The sequence below is a fragment of the Liolophura sinensis genome, chromosome 8 (genome assembly GCF_032854445.1).
Source record: "Liolophura sinensis isolate JHLJ2023 chromosome 8, CUHK_Ljap_v2, whole genome shotgun sequence".
Lineage (NCBI taxonomy): Eukaryota > Metazoa > Mollusca > Polyplacophora > Chitonida > Chitonidae > Liolophura > Liolophura sinensis.
The window spans coordinates 47,956,108-47,976,053 of NC_088302.1; the positions used below are offsets into that span (position 1 = coordinate 47,956,108).

General features: G+C 37.7%; 1 protein-coding gene across 7 annotated transcripts in view; it reads right to left on the reverse strand.

The window, feature by feature from the left end:
* Positions 1–7,295: 7,295 nt before the first annotated feature.
* Positions 7,296–19,946, reverse strand: part of LOC135473055 (E3 SUMO-protein ligase PIAS2-like) — a 34,670-nt gene continuing 22,019 nt past the window's right edge. For all 7 annotated transcript variants that reach the window (XM_064752848.1, XM_064752846.1, XM_064752844.1 and 4 more), the window contains 3 exons: positions 10,347–10,723; positions 8,224–8,276; positions 7,296–7,898 (listed from right to left, as the gene is read on the reverse strand). In XM_064752848.1, coding sequence (XP_064608918.1) covers positions 7,779–7,898; positions 8,224–8,276; positions 10,347–10,723 — 550 coding nt within the window. In that variant the 3' untranslated portion in view covers positions 7,296–7,778. The remainder of the gene's footprint in view (positions 7,899–8,223; positions 8,277–10,346; positions 10,724–19,946) is intronic.

The following is a 19,946-nucleotide window of genomic DNA, read 5'->3' on the forward strand; positions in this document are numbered from 1 at the left end:
AACACCGAAATTATAATTAAGGATGAAAATCTATAAATCAACTCTCTTAGAGGAATAGTAGCATATGTCTCACGTTGAGAAACCTCAAGTGGTGTTGTTGCCGCATATGTGTATATTATGTGTATTTCAGAATCTATAATTCTTCAGTAAGACGTTTAGTGCACGGTGTTGAAAAATAGTTCGTGCTGACCCGTTTAAAGTGCTTAGAAAGGTTGTTGACCAGACTGAAAATTCACATTTGATGCTAATAAAGAAAGCATTTGATGCTAATTTGATGCTGTCCAAAAGAAAGTTGAAATGGATATTGCCGGCAAGCTATCTGGGGTTTGAACAGTCCTGTATGAGATCCGCTCTATAGCAGAGGGGTACCCCCAGTTGGGTGTTACCCCCCCCCCCCCCCCCCACTTCCAGCGATGCCTTCCTTAAAGTTCCTTAAAGCATAAATTAGATTTATGCAGCATTCCGCCAAAACTCGGTAGTCTCCGCCGAATTACGCCATACAAGTCCAACCTTTACAAATTGTCAGAGCTTCGCTATTTAGTTCAGTGTTGAAAAAGCTATAAAAGTGACAAGTATAAGGAATTTCTATACGAAACGGTTTGCTGTTCTGCATACGGCTGTAAAAACAGGTCGCCCAAGAACCCTCGAGTTAGTTTTTTCAAGTTTCCACACTATTTGGCCCCCAAGATTTACAGCATGAGGCGGCCGCATCTGTTCTTACCATTTCACAACTGAAAACTACGAGAGGAATACAGCTGACTTTCTACAACGGCACCCGCACACAGTAGCTGTAAAATACTATTAACTGAACTGAAAACTGATAGATAGTAAAACTTACGTACACTAACCCCGACGTCCAAATTTTACATGTATTTTATTGAACGCGCCTATATACCCTAACGGGCTAAAAGGCTATTCGGAATGCCGAGAATAACATGTACTGGTAGTTGTCATCGTCGTGGATTTAAGTCATTATTACGTTTCTCCTAAGCCCTCCCTGTACCCTACTGTTTAAATAGGTTATAATCTTTGCAGTAAGGATCAGTAGCTAAATCTGTACACTAATCCTTTAAGGCGGATTTTGTGACATGCCTATTGTCTACAGAGGGAATGAGTCTTGTTACATCCTCAGCACGTGGTAAAGTATAGTGTGCATTCAGCCATGCATTACATTGGGTCACTCTGATGTTGTTTAGTTTCCTTCGTGTTTGGAGTGGCTGCTGCAATGAGATGTTCTTTATAGTGTCATATATGCATCAACGCAAGGATTTGTATGGGTTCTGCTACGACTGTACCAGGTGAGACTGGATTTGGTTGCTCAAATTTATTTAGCATGAGGACCACCTTCACGATTTGTATATGATACATACGATGTTGGTGACTGCTGAAGAACTGTCGGATCAAATAACTTTGTTAAAGGGGATGTAGATCATCTGTGAATCTCAGTTGAGAATCTACGCGTGTACTATAGCCGTCAACCAAAACGAACTTTCCAGGACAATGATCGCAAGACCAATTCCAAAACCAACGTTCAACACCAACCACCAAAGAACTAGGAAGGTTATATTAAATAAAGATTAAGACGGATTCATGCAAAGAGAAACAGTCCAGATTTTCAACGATGACGGACAGACGTATGGAATGTTCCATACAAATATTCCATGACGACGAACCCCACAGGACATCACAGTCAGTCATGACCCACCTGTACTTGACATGTCCCTCTCATGGAGGGGATTAACCATATTGTACGGTAGCTGTCAGCTTAAAAGTCTTAAGTGTAAGCCGATTGGGTTTGAACTGGTGTTACGACCCAAACTGTCTGTATTATAAAGAGATGGCTTGTTCGAAATGCACGACAGTTTAGCCACACAAAAAAGTAACCAAAACCAGCAGATTTTATTTTACAACAATTTATTAGGTTTAACAAGAAGAGATAACAAGACTTTTACAAATACTAAAGTAATTAAGTTTAACAGGAGTGAGTGAGTGAGTGAAAGTTTTAACGTCGCTTTCAACAATATTTCAGGTTTATCGCGACAAAATTAAGTTTAACAAGAAAGGATAGCAGTATCTATACAAATACTAAAGTACTTACATGTACAACGGTGTCAAGTCCAAACGGACGCATATATTCCACAATGCGGAAAACCATACAGGCATACATGCACAAATAAGAGGGAAAATCCACAGTATAACTGAGTGTATGACGAAATATACACAAAATTCCAAAGACAGGGCCCGTGTACTAATAAGCACTGTGTATACAAGAGCACAAATTAAGCATACAAGTTCAGACTGAACAAGTGCTCGGTGGAGATATGATATAACAAAGCCAGAGGCTATAAAGACACCAAAATTCAGCACAAAAGGCCTACTAAAGTAACACACAGCGAAAGCATCCAAAACTCTCAATAATTCTCCTTTCTCCCCTTTTGACCTGCTTTCATAGGTCTTATATAGACTGGTGGAATTTTCTAGAATAAGAAAATTCTTGAACACTTGTAAACAAACAGGCCCCGAACTGAGCGTATTCTGGAACTTCTAAGGCAGAGGCAGACAGCAGGCCCTGAACTCAGCATATGGAAAGGGTGGCAAGGTAAATTTAGAAGCTGACAGCAGTTGTGCACATAACACCTGGGTCTTTTATGGGTCAGTGAGGTGGACGAAGAAACACACGGGTCTTTCTAGGAAAGGAAGCATAATAAACTGCGACCGTTGGGTGATTTGTATGGTTTGGTCGTTTTTGTGTGCGTCCGTCTTGTGGAGTACATGTAACAGGAATGGTATCCTATGATGCAATGTTTATGTAGTCTTTTATCTCAAGAAATGCTGTGCAAAAAATCACAATATACTGACGCAAATCCGCCAGTAGGGGCATATACACCTGATCTATGCAGCTTTACTGGAATCCTTGTTGGAATTATAAGCATTACCAATTTAATGTACAGTCATGTTGAACATATTGCTGCGTTTCAAACTACATTGACATTTCATCTCGGAGGTCAATCTCTTAGTATAAACTGATTGAACGTTATTTAACGCAGATCTCAAAAATTGTACAATTCTAACGTGTATGAGGACGTTCAGGTTTATGGGAAGAGGAAGCCGGACTGCCCGGAATAATCTGCGTTTCGCCAGACATCCTTCAAACCGCTTGATATAAAGCCGCGGACGAAACAGCGAGACATGGCTTCGAATATGCAACTTCTTTCATCAAAGGCTGAGTGTTCGCAATTAACCAGCGCTATAACCATACTTGCCAGCAAAATTGACCTATTCCGGTCAAAACGTGATCGTATCTCCTAGAAGCTGGTCAGCCACACCATGTGGACATTTTAATGTTGAGGGTGCCTTCCTTTAAAGCCATAACCAGTCCCTTGCCAAAAGTCAGGATGTATTAGGTACGGTATCTATTTTTTCACTCTGAACTTGTTAACTTTTTCAATGATTTCCAGATTGATGTGTGGTCGAAACCGGTGTGCCCTGAGTAAATCACCAATTTTTAGGGCATTAATGAACTCTTCCATGTGTGATATATCATATTGGTGTATAGCAAGTGAGCTTCATCCACGACCACACGAAAAAGCATCTTTGACCACTTAGTCTCCGAAAAAAACAATGAATGTTGGAGAACCTAAACGAGACTCCCTTTCCGAGAATGGGTTCGGTCAAGTCATCGAAGCATAAAAAAACAGCAAAACAAAATAATAATACTCAACATTTATTGCCATTTACAATGTTTTCTTACATGATGCAGGCAATGTTTTTCCATACAACTTTTCATGGTCTGTGGTGAACACTGGTTTCCACCACTGTATGTACATGGATATTTACATGCACGTTCAGGGGATTAAAAAAAAATTAACAGCTCAAATTACAAGAGTTTTACACAACCCCATTTTGAAGGCAAACAGTATCAATGTTGACTGGTTGACTGTGGCGATAAGAGATCCCTGGTTAAATTTGCAATAACTTGGTCAACGTTCACACTTTACTGATTTTAGAAAAACGGTAGCACAGCTTAACTAGTCAACCTTCCTGTGCTGAGAATGGTGTCAATCACAGTTGATTATGTTACTTTATAAATTCACTTATTTGTGGGTCATTTGAATTTATGTTCAGCCAGTCAAAGAGCACATTATTAAGCTGAATTCGACGCAGTTATACAGTGAAATACAGTAAAGCTGTTCAAAATCATCAAATGTCATAAGAATAACGCTCATTTTTTGGCTTCTCTTCGACTATTTCCTTCACAAAACCTGGCAGAATAGTAAGTAAAATTCAGTCGTTTGTTGTATTTTATTACAGACATGATTGTGGTGAACCAAGAAAATAGCTGAAATTTACTATCATAGCCCAAAAAGTCCGGGGTCCAGGGGCCGCCTAGGCCCCGGAAGCTAGAAAAATCTGCGGAAAACAGGTAAATTAATCGAAACTGAACAAAGAAAAAGCGGAATTCCGCTAAAAAGCGGAAAAAAATCATGTCTGTTATTACCAAGATGTGAACTTCCAATAATTTATTATCACCTCTAGATTTGCATGATCATAATTTAATATTGCCTTTGTTGTACACATGCCACTTAATCGGGTTTTTTTCCACATGCTGTCTGATCTGTGATTTCTCAAACATGTTAAAATATTCATTTGGAAAAAAAAAAAGAGAGGTCTTCAAATAAGTCACTCACTAGTTTTCACACTAGAGTATGCATAAAATACATGTGTATGTAGTAACAAAGCAACGAGATGAACAAAATAAACTACATGTATAACCATTCCAGAGCCAAAACATAGGATTTGTATGTTTGTATATACAGTCTATATATATATATTTATCTTTATACAACATTCAACCAACACTTTTCATTCTGTGCATATCCAGGACACACACACATATCACTAACAAAGAACAGCATTTATCTGCACAAAAATTATGGTGTATATTGACAATGAAATCTTCTTAAATAAGCATACAAAAAGCCCATACTTGCAGGTCAGCTAATACCACAGTAAAAGCACCTGTTGGCAAAGGAGCAGAAACCTTATTGCACAACTTAAATCATGTCCACTGTGTTTATGTTGGCAACAGCACACCATTTGAACCTAAAGAACATTTGTGTTTGATTGGTGCCTGCTACTAAATGGGCATGATGATATACCCATTTGCTTAAGGTAATCATCAACGTAAAGTTACAACTAAAACATAACATGTAAAGGTTTTCTGCAAATTCTCACTTTAAATAAACAATTGTGATTTCTTTAATGTCTGAAAACAAATTTCAGCAAGTAACTTTAGAGGCCAGAACCATCCCTTGTAAACAGGAGAAGTTGGGCACTGGGACACTTTCATTCTTGCTCTGATTCTTGGACTGTTATTTTTTACTTTCATCTGATTCCAAAAGTTCATTTACATTATCAAATAAAATGTTACTTTATAGAGATCTGCTTTTCTGACTGGAAAATCCCTTTTTGCAAGGAATTGTCCAATTCTCTTACCAACTGGGCAAAGATCTTCTAACTTCAGGCCGCACGGTTTATTCAAAGATTTTGCCGCCTAATAATTGGTCTGTTTGGAATACAAATGTACCTAAAAACACAGTTTTGGTCCTAAAATCTTGACTCTTGCACAGGCATACTAATTCAAACATGTTCTGTTCACAAACAATATCAGCTGTAAAAAGCAACAAGTATCCCATCTTATGATACAGGACAAAGAAATAATTAAAACAGTCTGACAACACAAAGAGAAATTAAATAAAACATCACATAATGAAGCACATAAATACATACAATGCTCTGCTAGCATTTCTAAAAACAAAAGAAGGTTTTGTTCTAAAAGTAAAATGATGGAAAACTATGAACAAATAATGCAATGAAATATAACAACAGATTGCTAGTGCTGAATCTTACAAGTTTTTGCACAACATGGGCTTCATTTTGGAGTATGAGGCAAATCTTCTTTGATATATAACTATGATGATACCATGAAAGTAAGTTGAATACTAAGCTACTTTTCAGTCAAAGAAAAGCTGTAGCCAATGATCTGTTGAAATAATGAGATCTTTGGGTTGTGCACTTGTGTAACATTTCAGGAACCTCTACCAAACTGAAACACTTTTTGATAAATACCAACAACAAATTACCTATTTCTTGTAATGAATTTACAGATGTAAAATTGAAGGGCCAACCCAAATTGGTTGATATGAATTTTGCTTGGATTTAAGGATTTGGGCAAGTAAAATAGTACTGGGGCATTTGTCAAGAATGCAAAGTAAAGAACAGTGGCATTTAATTTAGATGACTGGTAACAAGAGTTAGAAGGCACAGTACTTTACCCCAAAATAATACTATTCCAAACACTTTCTCATTTCTCTAACCAACACTGATGATTACGTTACTTTCTGAGAGATGCCAATACTACTGTCTGTGTTTCTCATGCATTTATCATTGCTTACAAAGCTGACACAAGAAGAAAACTGTTGATCTAGAACTCAGCAGAAAGAATAAATAATACATCGAAATAATACCAAGAACATGAATTCTAGTTGCCAAGGCAATGAGTCATAGGTTGTGAACTGTCATCCAACTGACTGTGTACACCATGCTCTTGATTATCGTGAATAAGAAAAAAATTTCATTACCAGTCCACTGACACACTTTATAACTAGTAGTGCTGTATTCCAAAGTTGATTTGTTTTCCAATCAGATTAGCAGGGGCCTTCTTGTATTATAATGTATTAAGATTTTAATAAATATCACTTTCTTTTAAACAAATTACATTTCAGCTGGGTTATAGAGGTATAATCATTATGTTAGATCTTGTAGACTTACTTGATGGCAATCCACCATCCTCATTAAAAAAAAAATCCATAATATCTTAATACTTTTGTATGCAATAAATATATTCAAGAGTTATGCAATTTACTCTTTAGTGTAATGATAAGAGAGAACATAGAACCAATCAAATATGAAAAGTATTATACAGCTAAAATAAAAACCTACTAAATCTTATTTAAGCAGTGAAAGAAAGAGTAACAGCAGAATGTTGAACAAGGATGACAAAAATATCTACATCTCAAAGAATTAAATCAGTCATGAGCACAATTCATTTGGTTCAATGAAAATATTTCCTGAGTTTTCACCAAATGATCGTTAAAAATCATCTAGAATTGTGGGCTGCAAGCATCTTCATGTTTGACCTGTAAACACATCACATGTGTGAGCTTTGGTGTTTCCAGCACGTCTTGGGGCTGTTGCTGGATCAGCTGTTCCTCACTGGATGGCAGCCTTGGATGGCAGCCTTGGATGGCAGCCTTGGATGTCACTTGTAGCCTGGCTTTAGGAATGAACATCCCTGATTTCCACCTGCATGGACAGGTAAGACCCTCATCTTTCTGCTCTGAAATCTTGAGGGTAATGCTCCAGTCACAACCAGTCTGTTGGTACATGCCAAGAACTGACCACGACTTCTTGTCCCTAGTATCACCCTCCATTATACAATAGATTTAGGCATATCTTTTCAAATAACAAGAACTTCCTAGAACCCGTATGTAGGCATATTTGTACATCACAAACAAGTGATGTTGAGCCTATCTCTTTCTGGTGACACCGACAGTGTTTCAGTCTCTGGCTGACACCCACCTGTCCATCTTCCAATCTGCACTGGTCAACAAAAACAGAAATTTGCTTGTCACTCAAATGTCACTTCCTTGCTCAGTTATCTATGGTCGTAATGATACATGTTCACGACTTCACAGCTTCTACCTCCATCCATATAGTCAATCCAGAGAGATGACGTCTGGAGGGGAGTCGGAGTTCTTGTAGCCGTATGCTGCTGAGGGGCTCTGGGACCTCATGAACGTCCCCATGGGGTTGGGAATGTTAATCAGATCAGATAGCTGAAATAAAACACCCAACAATTTATGAGACTATTCTATCTGATAAAACAACCAACACATTATATTATGAGCGAGAACACTCAGTTTGGTCAGATCATACAGCTAATAATACAACCAACAATGTAACATTACATGTGCAAAAATATACCATGATCAACATATTTCATCTCCTCAGATGACAAGCTGGAAACCAACCAACAAGGACATACTGCCTCATAAACAAGAATGTTTCAAAGACAACATATTTCATCCCATAAGATCAGATTGGACAGCTAGTAATTCAGCCTTCATGAACTCATTTATATTCTCCACAGGTTCAGCTTACCTCTGTATCAGTGCTCCTGGTGTCAGGGTTTAGCAAGGACATCAGATCTAGATCTGAAACAGACACAGTTAACACTACCATTATAACCACATTCTGGTTAGGCACAAATGAGCAACATTTTGATAGAACATCTCCAAATAATTGGCACAAAGCAACAAAAACACAGCTTTATACTAAATCAATAGCAAATTTGCAATATCAGTGACATATCCCCTGTGTGGCAGGTTTTCATGTTGTTTTGCACTAAAGCCTTCGCTAGGTGAAAGCACATTAAACAAGGCATTCAGAGAACACTGGTAGCTCGCCTGATTGAGCAGTTCCTAGAACTGCACAATGTTCAAGTGAGGTGATACGTTGAAATACCGTCCCCTAAACCAAAATAAAGTGTCAGAGACAGACATTATTCTCTAATTGGACAATGCTAAGATCTTGCCATTCAACAAAATTATCATACTGTCATAAATACCAGCAATTCTATGACTGACTGAGCAAATAATCAGTGAACAACATTCACTGTACATGTATGTAAATGGTTTAAACATTCTGTCGCGGTCTAGGAGTGAATGAGTGCTTAGGGTTTAACGATGTACGTGACAATTTCTCAGTTATATGACTATGAAGGAGTCCTTAGAGTGCATGTACGTGTAATGTGCCTTCATGTAGCTGGAAGGATTTCCACCACTCTTTTATCTAGTGCTACTTCACTTCGCTTCCTATAGACAATGTGCATACCAGAGAAAATGAAGTCCAAAATATAAATAAACTTGACACTCCAAAAATCTGGTGAAGTAGCTAGGCAGACAATAAGCTTCAAAAGATACTGTGTGTTTCCATAAACTGTAGCCCTACATGAAAGTCTTACAGAAATCTGTGTTTACAGAAGAACAGGGTGAATGCACAAACTCACTGGGAATTTAGATTTTACCTGTAGGAGACAAATGAAGGCATCAGCGGTGGAAAACTCCCCTTCTGTCACTGTGCTTTGTATGCACTTTAGGCTTCAGGTAAATATATGCTGTACTTTTTGAGATACCATTCCTAACATTTTGTTCAAAGGATTAGCATCCAGATTTACCGACTAGTCCCAATTATAAAGACTGTAACCTGTTTAAATAGTATATTACTGGGAGGGCTTCTGAGAATCATAATGACTTTAAAACAATAGATTTACTGCCACAGCCCTCTCCAGCCAGCAGCCCCGTATGGCTGAGCATTTGTTGTCACAGATCCCAACCCAAGACTAGCTGGCCTAAATAACCTGGGAATTCATATCTAAATGGAGCCATTTAAGAGACAGATTCTAGCTAAACAGATGTTGTATCAATTTAAACCCATAGTGGAACTATGTTGAAGTTCCAATTTATAACACTGACATCTCTGGCCAGACTTCAGATTCCGAGTTTTGAGACTTTGAATTTGATCTTTGTTCAGGCATTTCCCACTGCACTGGCAATACTTACTGGTAAGCTATAGTTTTATCCTGTGTTACACTGTACATTTCATGTGTTCGTCTTAAGATTCAATGTAACATTTATTTACTATTCTTTCCCTCTGTCCACTTCACAATAAATATCATTCTATTCTCTGAGGGATTCTAAATTCATACCCATATTGTTCACATATTCACTGTATATTGAAGCTAACAAAAAAACAAAAAAAAAAGCTTAACTGGACACCAACGTCTATACCGCTTTTCACCCCACCCCACCCCACTTCCTAACAACACCTCTCCTTACTTCGTACAGTTGGGCAAAAAATGGGACCACCATGTTAAATGCTTTGATCAAAAACCACAGTAGAAATTTGAACCCTACACGTAGGTGAAATTTGGTAGACTGGCTCCTTCAGCCTTGAAGAACACAGAAGATACAGACTGTAAACAAGGTACATGTACAACTACTGGGTTAGTTATCTTCAGTACTTAACACAAAACTTCAGCCTTATCATCCATGACCCACTTTCACACAACTTCTTGAATCAAATTTCTTGTACAGTTTTCATAAATGACATCTATAGGTTATAACAGCATAATGCAATGTTATGTGGAAACCTACAAAAACTTGATTTCCTAAGTTTTGTGAAAGTGCGCTACAAACGAAAGATTGCCCCCGACTGCTACTCACCATAGCTTGGATACGGCATGGATGGGAAGGAGGGTGCCATTGGCATTGGTTGGTACATGGATGAGCGGCTCATGGCAGGTAAAGGCATGGATGGGTAGAGCATAGAGGGTGCTGACGACAGGGTGGGGAGTCCTGGAGGAGTGGGGCTGGAGGAGGAAATATCTGTGGGGGAGATCATGTCTGCCAAGTCAGATAGACTGCTAAGAACCGCGTCAGGACTGAGAGTAGAGGTGGAAGGAGGCTGAGGCTGGGATGTGGACGGAGACATTCTGTGGATGACAGAGCCGCTCAGAGGCACAGACGACTGTAACGGGGGAGGTGACGTCGCTGGTATTGTGTCGGAACTCGACGACGTGCTGCCAGATGGCGATGGGGGACTGTAAGGAAAAAACAGACAAAATTACAAACTATTAAGTTTTCATCTTGATATATACTGACAAATTTTTGCTTTTTTTAAAATTAAGATCCTCAATGAGCATCACTGCCACCACTAGCAAAGATTGTCATACAGTCATAGTGATGATCTATCCTAAGCGGCCACTAAATTCATCTCCGTTCAATGGCCACAAAAGACAGGTTTAATGGTATTTAGGACTCAAAACTAGCCTCTTCCATGAAAAGTTAGCTTTCTGAATACAATCCTTGATACAACTAGAAAACAAGATGAAAGACTAAGCTGAGAATGTCCTTTTTTTAGGCTACGAACTGGATCGGCCAGACCCACTTAGCTTGAGTGTGACATACATTCTCCATACTTCCTGTTTCAGGATACGGCACGACAGAAATCTTAGAACTGCCAATAGAATATGTGTACGAGAGCAAATTACTGGATATTCTTGTTCCATTAACATAGGGTGTGAAGCCATATACATTCAGATCTAACACTGATCTGCAGCAAACGAAGTAGAATGGACATGCTGGCAGCGCATGCTTGTAACAGGAGATTAAATCAGATTTCTGAAAATGCCTGTAATATACAAATCCAGGGGTAAACTTCTAAAATCAATTACATAATCTGCAGGAACCATATACATATATTTCAATATTTTTCTTACACAAAACCTAAGAAATATGACAAGCATACCAAATCAGAGAGAATATAATTTTAATCTTTTCTCCATGAATCCATATACTGCTTAAGGGACAGCTCACCATGTATCATTTGGGACCATTTTCTCTCGAGCAGTAGCCTCTTTGCCGGCGCATATTCTATAAATATCTCTGCCTAAAGGTATCCTTCTCAATATCAGCAATGAACAGGCCTTCAGCTATTCAAATTAATTATAACATCAGGCCTTCCAACCTTCTATTATATTCCAATAATACAGTTAATAATCTAATAGTATGAGAAGTGGTCTCAAGAGGGCTAAAATCGCCTTTTTCAGTTACACAGGCTACAAGCCTCCTGCAAAATTCAGATGCATTAACCTTGCTTATCTAATAAGCAGGAGTTTGACAATGTGAGGATCATGTAGCCTTCGGATGAACTACGTCAATGAAAAATCATCAATGCAAGCAATCAGATTTGAAAAGGTCATGATTGCCAATGCCTGTGATGATTTAAAGCAACAGTTCATGGTCATACATTATTAACATCCGGTTATAACCTCTCTACAGTTTCCCTTTTTTTTCCTGTTATACTGACCGTTATTTCACTGACACTTCACTAACCTTGTATTTTTTGTAGCAGCAATTTGTTGGTCACGTTTTCAGGTAAAAATGTCACTTTGCATTATAATTCGAAGAAATTCTACTGATACCAATCTAAAAACCAGGCCTCTTATAATGCCTGAAAATTTCTAGATTTTTTTCTGAAGAAATGATGTATAATAGTAAATTGCAATTTTTCCTGCTTAGCTTTAAGAATGAGTGTGATGTAAAATCTAAATATAGACTGCATTTAGCAAACCTCTTATCCTTGTGCGACAGCATCATAGCTATGATTCTATCCCAGGAGTACTTTTTACTTTCAACAGAACTCTTGACCCAGCTATATTAATATATTGTGTAAACTTGACATATCTGAAACCTAGAATAAACTTAAGCTTGCTGTTCTGTTTACTTGTTTACAATAAACATCAGCATCTAAATCTATAAATTCATTGGCATATCAAAATAAACAGTCTGACAGTGGCATTTATAAACCTCACAGCCATTAACAGCAGTCTTGAAGGTGTAATTAACCCTTCAAAGCAATGAAATGTTGTAACAACCACAAATTATAATGCTAATCACTGCAAGAAGTCCTTGTTACACATTTGTACATATACATGCAACAAAGGCAACATAAATCATATGAAATAACTGTACTACCAATATACATGTATATGGAATTTTATTGAAATGTACAATTTCATTACTTCATAAAAGTACCAGTCTGAAGTCTTTAAATGACACATTTTGCTAGATTCTAATTGATTTATCAGAATCACTGATTAAAAGTATCTCTTTAAGGTATTTTTATGCTTCTAAAAGTGCATTTTTACAGGCGAAACTTCAGGTGAAATACAGTAGGTGAAATACAGTACGCTGCATCTGTTGCACTGATCTGCTTACTATACTAAATAACTGAGGTATATTCAATGTTGTGCTTTTCTGGGAGCCCACCCTATGTATACACATTCACAGAATGTCTAACTGTATTTCTTGAAGACTAAAGTTTGAGATTGTGAAATAAATTTCCTCCTGCTTCTAAAAGTGCATTTTTACAGGCGAAACTTCAGGTGAAATACAGTAGGTGAAATACAGTACGCTGCATCTGTTGCACTGATCTGCTTACTATACTAAATAACTGAGGTATATTCAATGTTGTGCTTTTCTGGGAGCCCACCCTATGTATACACATTCACAGAATGTCTAACTGTATTTCTTGAAGACTAAAGTTTGAGATTGTGAAATAAATTTCCTCCTGGTTACGTGACTTAATACCTATCACACATAACGGTCAATGTTTTTTGTGGCATAAAACATCAATCAAATAAATAAATCAATGTTTTTATTTGAACGCTCTCTATTATACAGCATTTGAAAGGGTGAGATACATGTAGTCAGGCCAACAGGTAATGTACAACGTTTCAGGTGTATACTTAGCAGGTCTCACAGTTAATGTCAACCACATGATCAACTTTTCCACAACTGGAAAACGTTTTAGATGCTTTAGCTATGTGGTTGGCAGAAAATATATAATTTCAAACACCGAAAAAGAATAAATCAGTAAAAGCACTGTGTTGAGTTAGGCTTCAATTCTCGACTCGTTTTATGTTCATTTACCCACTGCTGTACAAACCGATCTGCCCAACTTGATGAGAAGGGCATATGTATGTGGGTGGTGAAAGCACCTAGGAGTAATTAGGGTTAGAGCTTTGTGCCTGTGGTCTTATGAACTGGACTGATGCTAGCTCGCCTTGGGCTTCACATTGGCAAGTACTGTATTTTCCTCCCTTAAACCTCCAGTTATATGTAGGTCTACATTTGGACATCGGTTTGTGATAAATGTATTCTGTAACTGGAGAGATTCTGTTATCAAATATTTACTGACATACAGGAGTACCTGTATTTCATAGCGCTCACTAATGCTATATCAAGATTTAATTACCCATATTTATCTATTTGATTGGTATTTTACGCGGTACTCAAGAATATTTCACTCGTACCATGGTGGCCAGCATGATGGTGGGAGGAAACAGGGAATTGGTCAGGAATCCTCTTTTGTAATTCAATGTACTTCTCATTGTGAAGTTGTGCAGACTTATGGGTTAAGTTTGTTCAAACATCTACATGTGCTCTCTGAAGAAGCTTAAAAGTCCGATATATTAGACTGTGTTGACAGTTTGCTTTTCTCAATCTATTTCTTTCCATTTATACCTGCCAGTCTCCTTAAAACATTCACCAGACCGTATTATTGGACATCCAAGACTATCTGCCTGCCTCAGCATTAAGAGGTTAGAGCAAGGAAACAGGACTGGTTGACCGACCGGGTGTCAGTATAATGCCACTGGGTGGTGTATTATGTCTGGTGTCTATGGCATGATACTTCAGTGGCATGGACTTGCCCTGCCACAGATGGGCACAGTATATATACACACAACTGACTCCTTGTAGCCAAATGACTGAAAAACTGTTACATTTCCAGTAAACATATATACATACTAGCACACATGTGGTTATCATTCATGGATGGAGAAACCGGAGTGACCAGGGTAAACCAGCAATCTTTGGCAAGCCCCTGGTGAACATAACCTCATGTGTCCTACAGATATGCAAACTACATGTGTATTAGTGGAAGACCAAGGTCAGCTCTGCCTTTGTAAAACAACAAGCAAATCTCATGGATTACAGACCAGGGATAGCATGTTAACAAATCCACACAGTCTCTCTAAATTTCAGTCTATGCCAATTTCAGTTCTGTGGGGTTCTAAATGGAAGTCCAGCATTGTATTTATGTATGTAAGCTTGGAGTTTTATGTTGTTTTTCAATCATATAACGACCAGGAGTGATTAGGCCTGTGTACATATATTGTGTCTTCTGGTGGCAAGGCGAGTCCATGTCACTTTAGTAACATGCCAACCAGTCACATTATACTAATATCGGGCCAACCTGTCCTGCATCCTTGCTCTAAGCTCTCAGTGTGAGCGCTAAATGAGGCAATAACATGTATCCATTATAAGCCTTTAGTATGCCCCAACTTCGGTTTCACCCGGGTCTCCCGACTTCGAGGCCGACGCTCTAACCACTAGGCCACGGATGCAGTGTCATAATCTTCTGACAAAACATACACAAGATGTGTTGAAGAACTCCAACAAACTTCCTCTGTACATGCAAAATGGTTGAACAGTACATGTCTTCAACCACTACCACCTTAGTGCTATTTCAATGACTGAATCATATTAGAAGTACAGAATTAACGACCTGTACTAAATAACTGCCATGCCAACATAGCACACACCTCCAATTCTCTCAGCATTCCTAGCAAATGGAAAGGACAGAATGGCCCAAAGATTCCATACACTATGGATGTTCTATATTGTAGAGTATCTTCTTTCTGTTGTTACATTTCATCACAAAGGCGTTTGACCCAGATGCCATGAAGTAAATTAAAGTTAAATGATGCTTGACTTGAATTACATGATAATGCACCTCTGCTGATGTCTTGTACTAATTATTGTTTAACCCTCCCCAAACACCATCGAGCTCAGACAATTAGCCAACAGAGCTGGTCGACGAAGCAAAGTCAAACTGGCTGGAAAAGCTGTAGACATTAGGTCTTATATATTCCTTGTTTTCAATATGCATTGTGGAACTGAAACCATTTGACATGGTGGACAGCAGCACTCAGGAATGGCTCACTCTTATTGAATTGGTGTTGTAAGGGGGACTCGAGAATATTTCATGTATATGACAGCGGTCTGCATTATGGTGGGAGGAAACTGCGCTGACAAAGGAAAACTTTGAGGAAACCAGCATGCCATGACTTGGTGTCTTTGGAATTATGACCTTTGGCTCGATTTTTATCAAATGTACATGGCAAATGTTACATCATCCTTCAGAAAATGCACATACCTAAGATAATCATGGACATACCGTATAGCCACGTCGTATCACCAAGAAGTTTTTCATCTTTACTTGTTCAGAAACAAAGATTGATTGGCTGTTTAGTATACTGTAGATAATTATCTCTTTGAGGAAGATCTCAAGGAAGGCCAGCTTTTGTTCCCGTACCTAAGGCATACAGCGCCTTTAACTTTTCAAATCATTGTCATATTAACAAGTACTATGATTTTATGTACTGAACCGCAATCATGGAAATCTTAACCCTCTAACAACTGTACCTCTAGCAGTTCGGTCACAGATGTTCTGATATTAAAACAGGACTTTCCCAGGGTAAGTCACAAATACTGTCCATCACATTTTAAGCTTCATAATTATGTGTATTTTTGTGCCATAAAAATACAACTGAACTATTCAAGGACACACAGAAGAATCCTATTCCTGTTTTCCTCAAATAACAGTTGCAGAGAGATATCTCAACGACAAACACACCACACCATTTCATTCTTGTTCTGATTTAGAAGCGGTATATTGGATATTGAGCAAAAAGGAAAAAAGAAATAGCTGAAATTTGGTCAAATATCTGGTCCATAAAAGCTACCCGTTTTCTTTTAAGGGCTTTTTTTTTTTTTTCGAATAACCATCATGAAAGACACTGTGAACAGGAATTACAACACTGAAGACCCTGGTTTCCTTAACCCTTCACAATTTACTGTCTTGTGTACATGCCAGACCAACCACTTTTGACCTGGTCAGCAATTCCTAAATCCCTTTTACCACCTTAACATGCTCAATCAGTGCCTGATTTATAACTAGGTTCTACTAAAAAAACAAAAAGTAAAAGAAAAGAAAACAAAACAAAAATGGCACATGTACACAAATGTTTTAATTTGACAAAGAAACTTAATACAGAGTTGTTTTTGTCAAATCACAAGACAGTGTTACACTAAATGATGACCAGTCTACATAAATGATCATGTATTTAAGTAAGAATTCACTGGACTGAAAAACTACAACTAAGGAAAATTCTAAAATCTGCCAGGGCACAAGATTGAACATGTCAAGGTGGATAAATTTAGCTGTTTGAAAACAGTGTTGAATAGCAATGAATAATATCAACAATGAGAGCAGTGTAATAACGAAATAACAGGATGATATCAAAGAAATGCAAACTGCACTTGTAACTGGAGGAGACAGAATACGAACTGTTGGATCCGAGACTAAAAAAAAGTGTCCTTCAGACTTCGGCTTATATTATTTGACATGGAAACGATGAGTGCTCAACATGGCTCGCCACATCATACATTGACAATCTCTTGGATTAGCAGTGTGCAGTTCATGTGACAAACAACCACAACATAAAATAGAATCGGGGATTAAAAATCAGAATTTTGTAACATAAATGTGCTTGTATGCATGTATATGAAAGTATCATTTTCAAAAGAATTACTGCAGCTTGAATATGGGTTTGATTCAGGGAGTTAAAAGATGGGGTAAGGGGGGAGGGGGAGGGCAAGGGACTGGGGTGAGGATATGTTGCAGAAGAGATACTCGAGTGTCATGCTTGGCAAGGAGAGGAAACGAGGTGCACTGTATTTGTTCGCAAAAGCACCCCTCACTTGAATTCTTACAGCCTACTGCCTGTTCACCATCATCACACATGCTTTATAGGCTCAGTAAATCCTAAAGCTAACTATGCCAGTGGAAGTTGGGCCTAATTTCTAAAATAGCTGATGGAAGAGAACATGAGCAAGTACACATTAATATTCAACAATAATATGAATCAACTTCTGTAGCTGATACCTACAACTTTTACATGTGTACATTGAACAGATGCATGAAACAGAAAAAACCTTATTTACACTAACGTGCACTGAGACCTTTGCAGACATGAAGGTGTCCTAGATAAAACTTTGACCACATTTAAAGGTTACATAATTTACATATTTACAACTTACTATTTACAAACATGTAGACAAATACAAATGGTAGATGTATGTTCCCTGCCATCATTCTGGTACAAGGGCAGACTGATGGGTGCAAGTAATGCATTAGCTTTTCAATATTTGTAAACATAATTCAAAAAGTTTGATGTGTTTTATGTTTTAACACAATTAACCCGCATCTTAGTGATCTGTGTACACGCTTCACAATGTGAAAATTATGAAAAAAAAAAAAATGAAAAAAAAAGAGCCATCTTTGCAAGTTATCAGATTCTCTACATTCCAAAAAAAAAAATTCATGCTGATAAGGAGTATTTGGTTAAACTACAAGTATGCAAATCTGTTTATCTGACAGCAAATTAGCCTTATGTCCAGAACACCTGTCATTGCAATCCATGAGTTTAAAAAGGACACAACTCAAGTATAAATCTGTTTCATGGTAACGTTGTAGTCTGCACTTTTGCACTGAGGCATATTTACATGCCACAATTTCCTTGAAGGCAATTTCACTGCCTTGCTCATATATGTTTGTTCAGGACATTTGAAATGTGCCAAAAAGTATAAAAACTAAAAAACACTAAAAAATCTGGATGAACTACACTCAAACATGCCACAGCTCCCCCACCTACCCCCTACGCCATCTTGGACTACTAAATTGCCCATCAGTCTGCCCTCACCATAAAACATAACCTGCATGCTTTCACTTTGAGATTTCCTTCGTATCACAGCCTTTCAAGAAAATATTGTGGGAAACTTTACTGTGCAAATACACATGTAGCTTTGCTGACCTACATCCAGTCAAATTACAAGCACCCCAATATAAGACAACATATCAATGAAAAAAACAAAATGTAAATTAATATTTTTCATATACTTTAAAAATCTGACTGATGCAAGTAATGCAGTTGCAACCCCAGCCTCATGAATACTATTTCAAGACATAAATATCAAATGGTAAATATGAAACAATAAAAAGGCAATATCTAAGTGCTTATAACTCAGAAATTGTGATATTTGGCTCCTGTACAAATATTTCCAAATCACTCAAAAATGTAGCACAAATTTTTTTTTTTAAAAAAGGCACTATTTAAAATGGACACTTTATGTTACTTTCTTTCATCCATCATCTACATGTATGATATGTATATCTGCCAAATGTTTACTGGTTGGAAATGTCCACTTCTTATAAATATTGAACATTTTTGTTCAAGTTTCTCCACATACATGTACATTGCCAACATTAGAAGTAAAAAATACAATTGTGATTCAAATGTTCTGCCCAGGAACGGTCAGAGGGCAAGAAATTTGTAAAGGTTTTAAAAGTACAGTATACAATCAGATCAATTCTTTACGATGCCTTGTCTACAGGAGAAATCTTATCCTGCAGTTATCTAGATTTTCATCAATAGCGGATTTCACGCCTGCAAAATGGAAATGAAATCGTTGAGAGTGTCAAAGTATATTTACAATAATATTTCACAGCATTTCCTGTGGTACTACATCTAGGTCAAGGCATGGTAACTATGTTTAGCACAGGCACAGATCACGGATAGGATATAACCATTAGATCTATATCCCCACATATTTATTCTGAGCTCTCAAGCTACCAGGTAAGGAAATCTCTCATCAGTATCACATCATCTCCTACATGGACTCGCTTCATTTCAGATTCAGAGCTGTACATACATTTAAAAGACTTGATAAGAATCAAAACATGTCTTTCAAACCAATGTATTCACAAGTTATCAATATGTATAATTGTAAAATATACTGTTTTTTTTCTGTCGAACTACCCTGTTTTTCCACAAAACTTGCATATAGACGCAATCAATTGCTGTGCAAAGAAGTATTTGATCACAGATTCATATTCACTATTTTCTGGGCCCATAACTCCAGGACACACTTTCATACTTACAGTTCTGGCATGCACCATTACCACTTGCCCATTAAATAAACTGTGCAAATAACACGAACTGTTGTGAAATAAAACAGATTATTTATGTTGCCAGTAACAGGATGTTAGTTCAAACAAGGATACCTTTTATCCACATTCCTCATCGGTGGAAGTTATGGTAAACCTAAGAATCATTTTGCACAGACTATCTACAC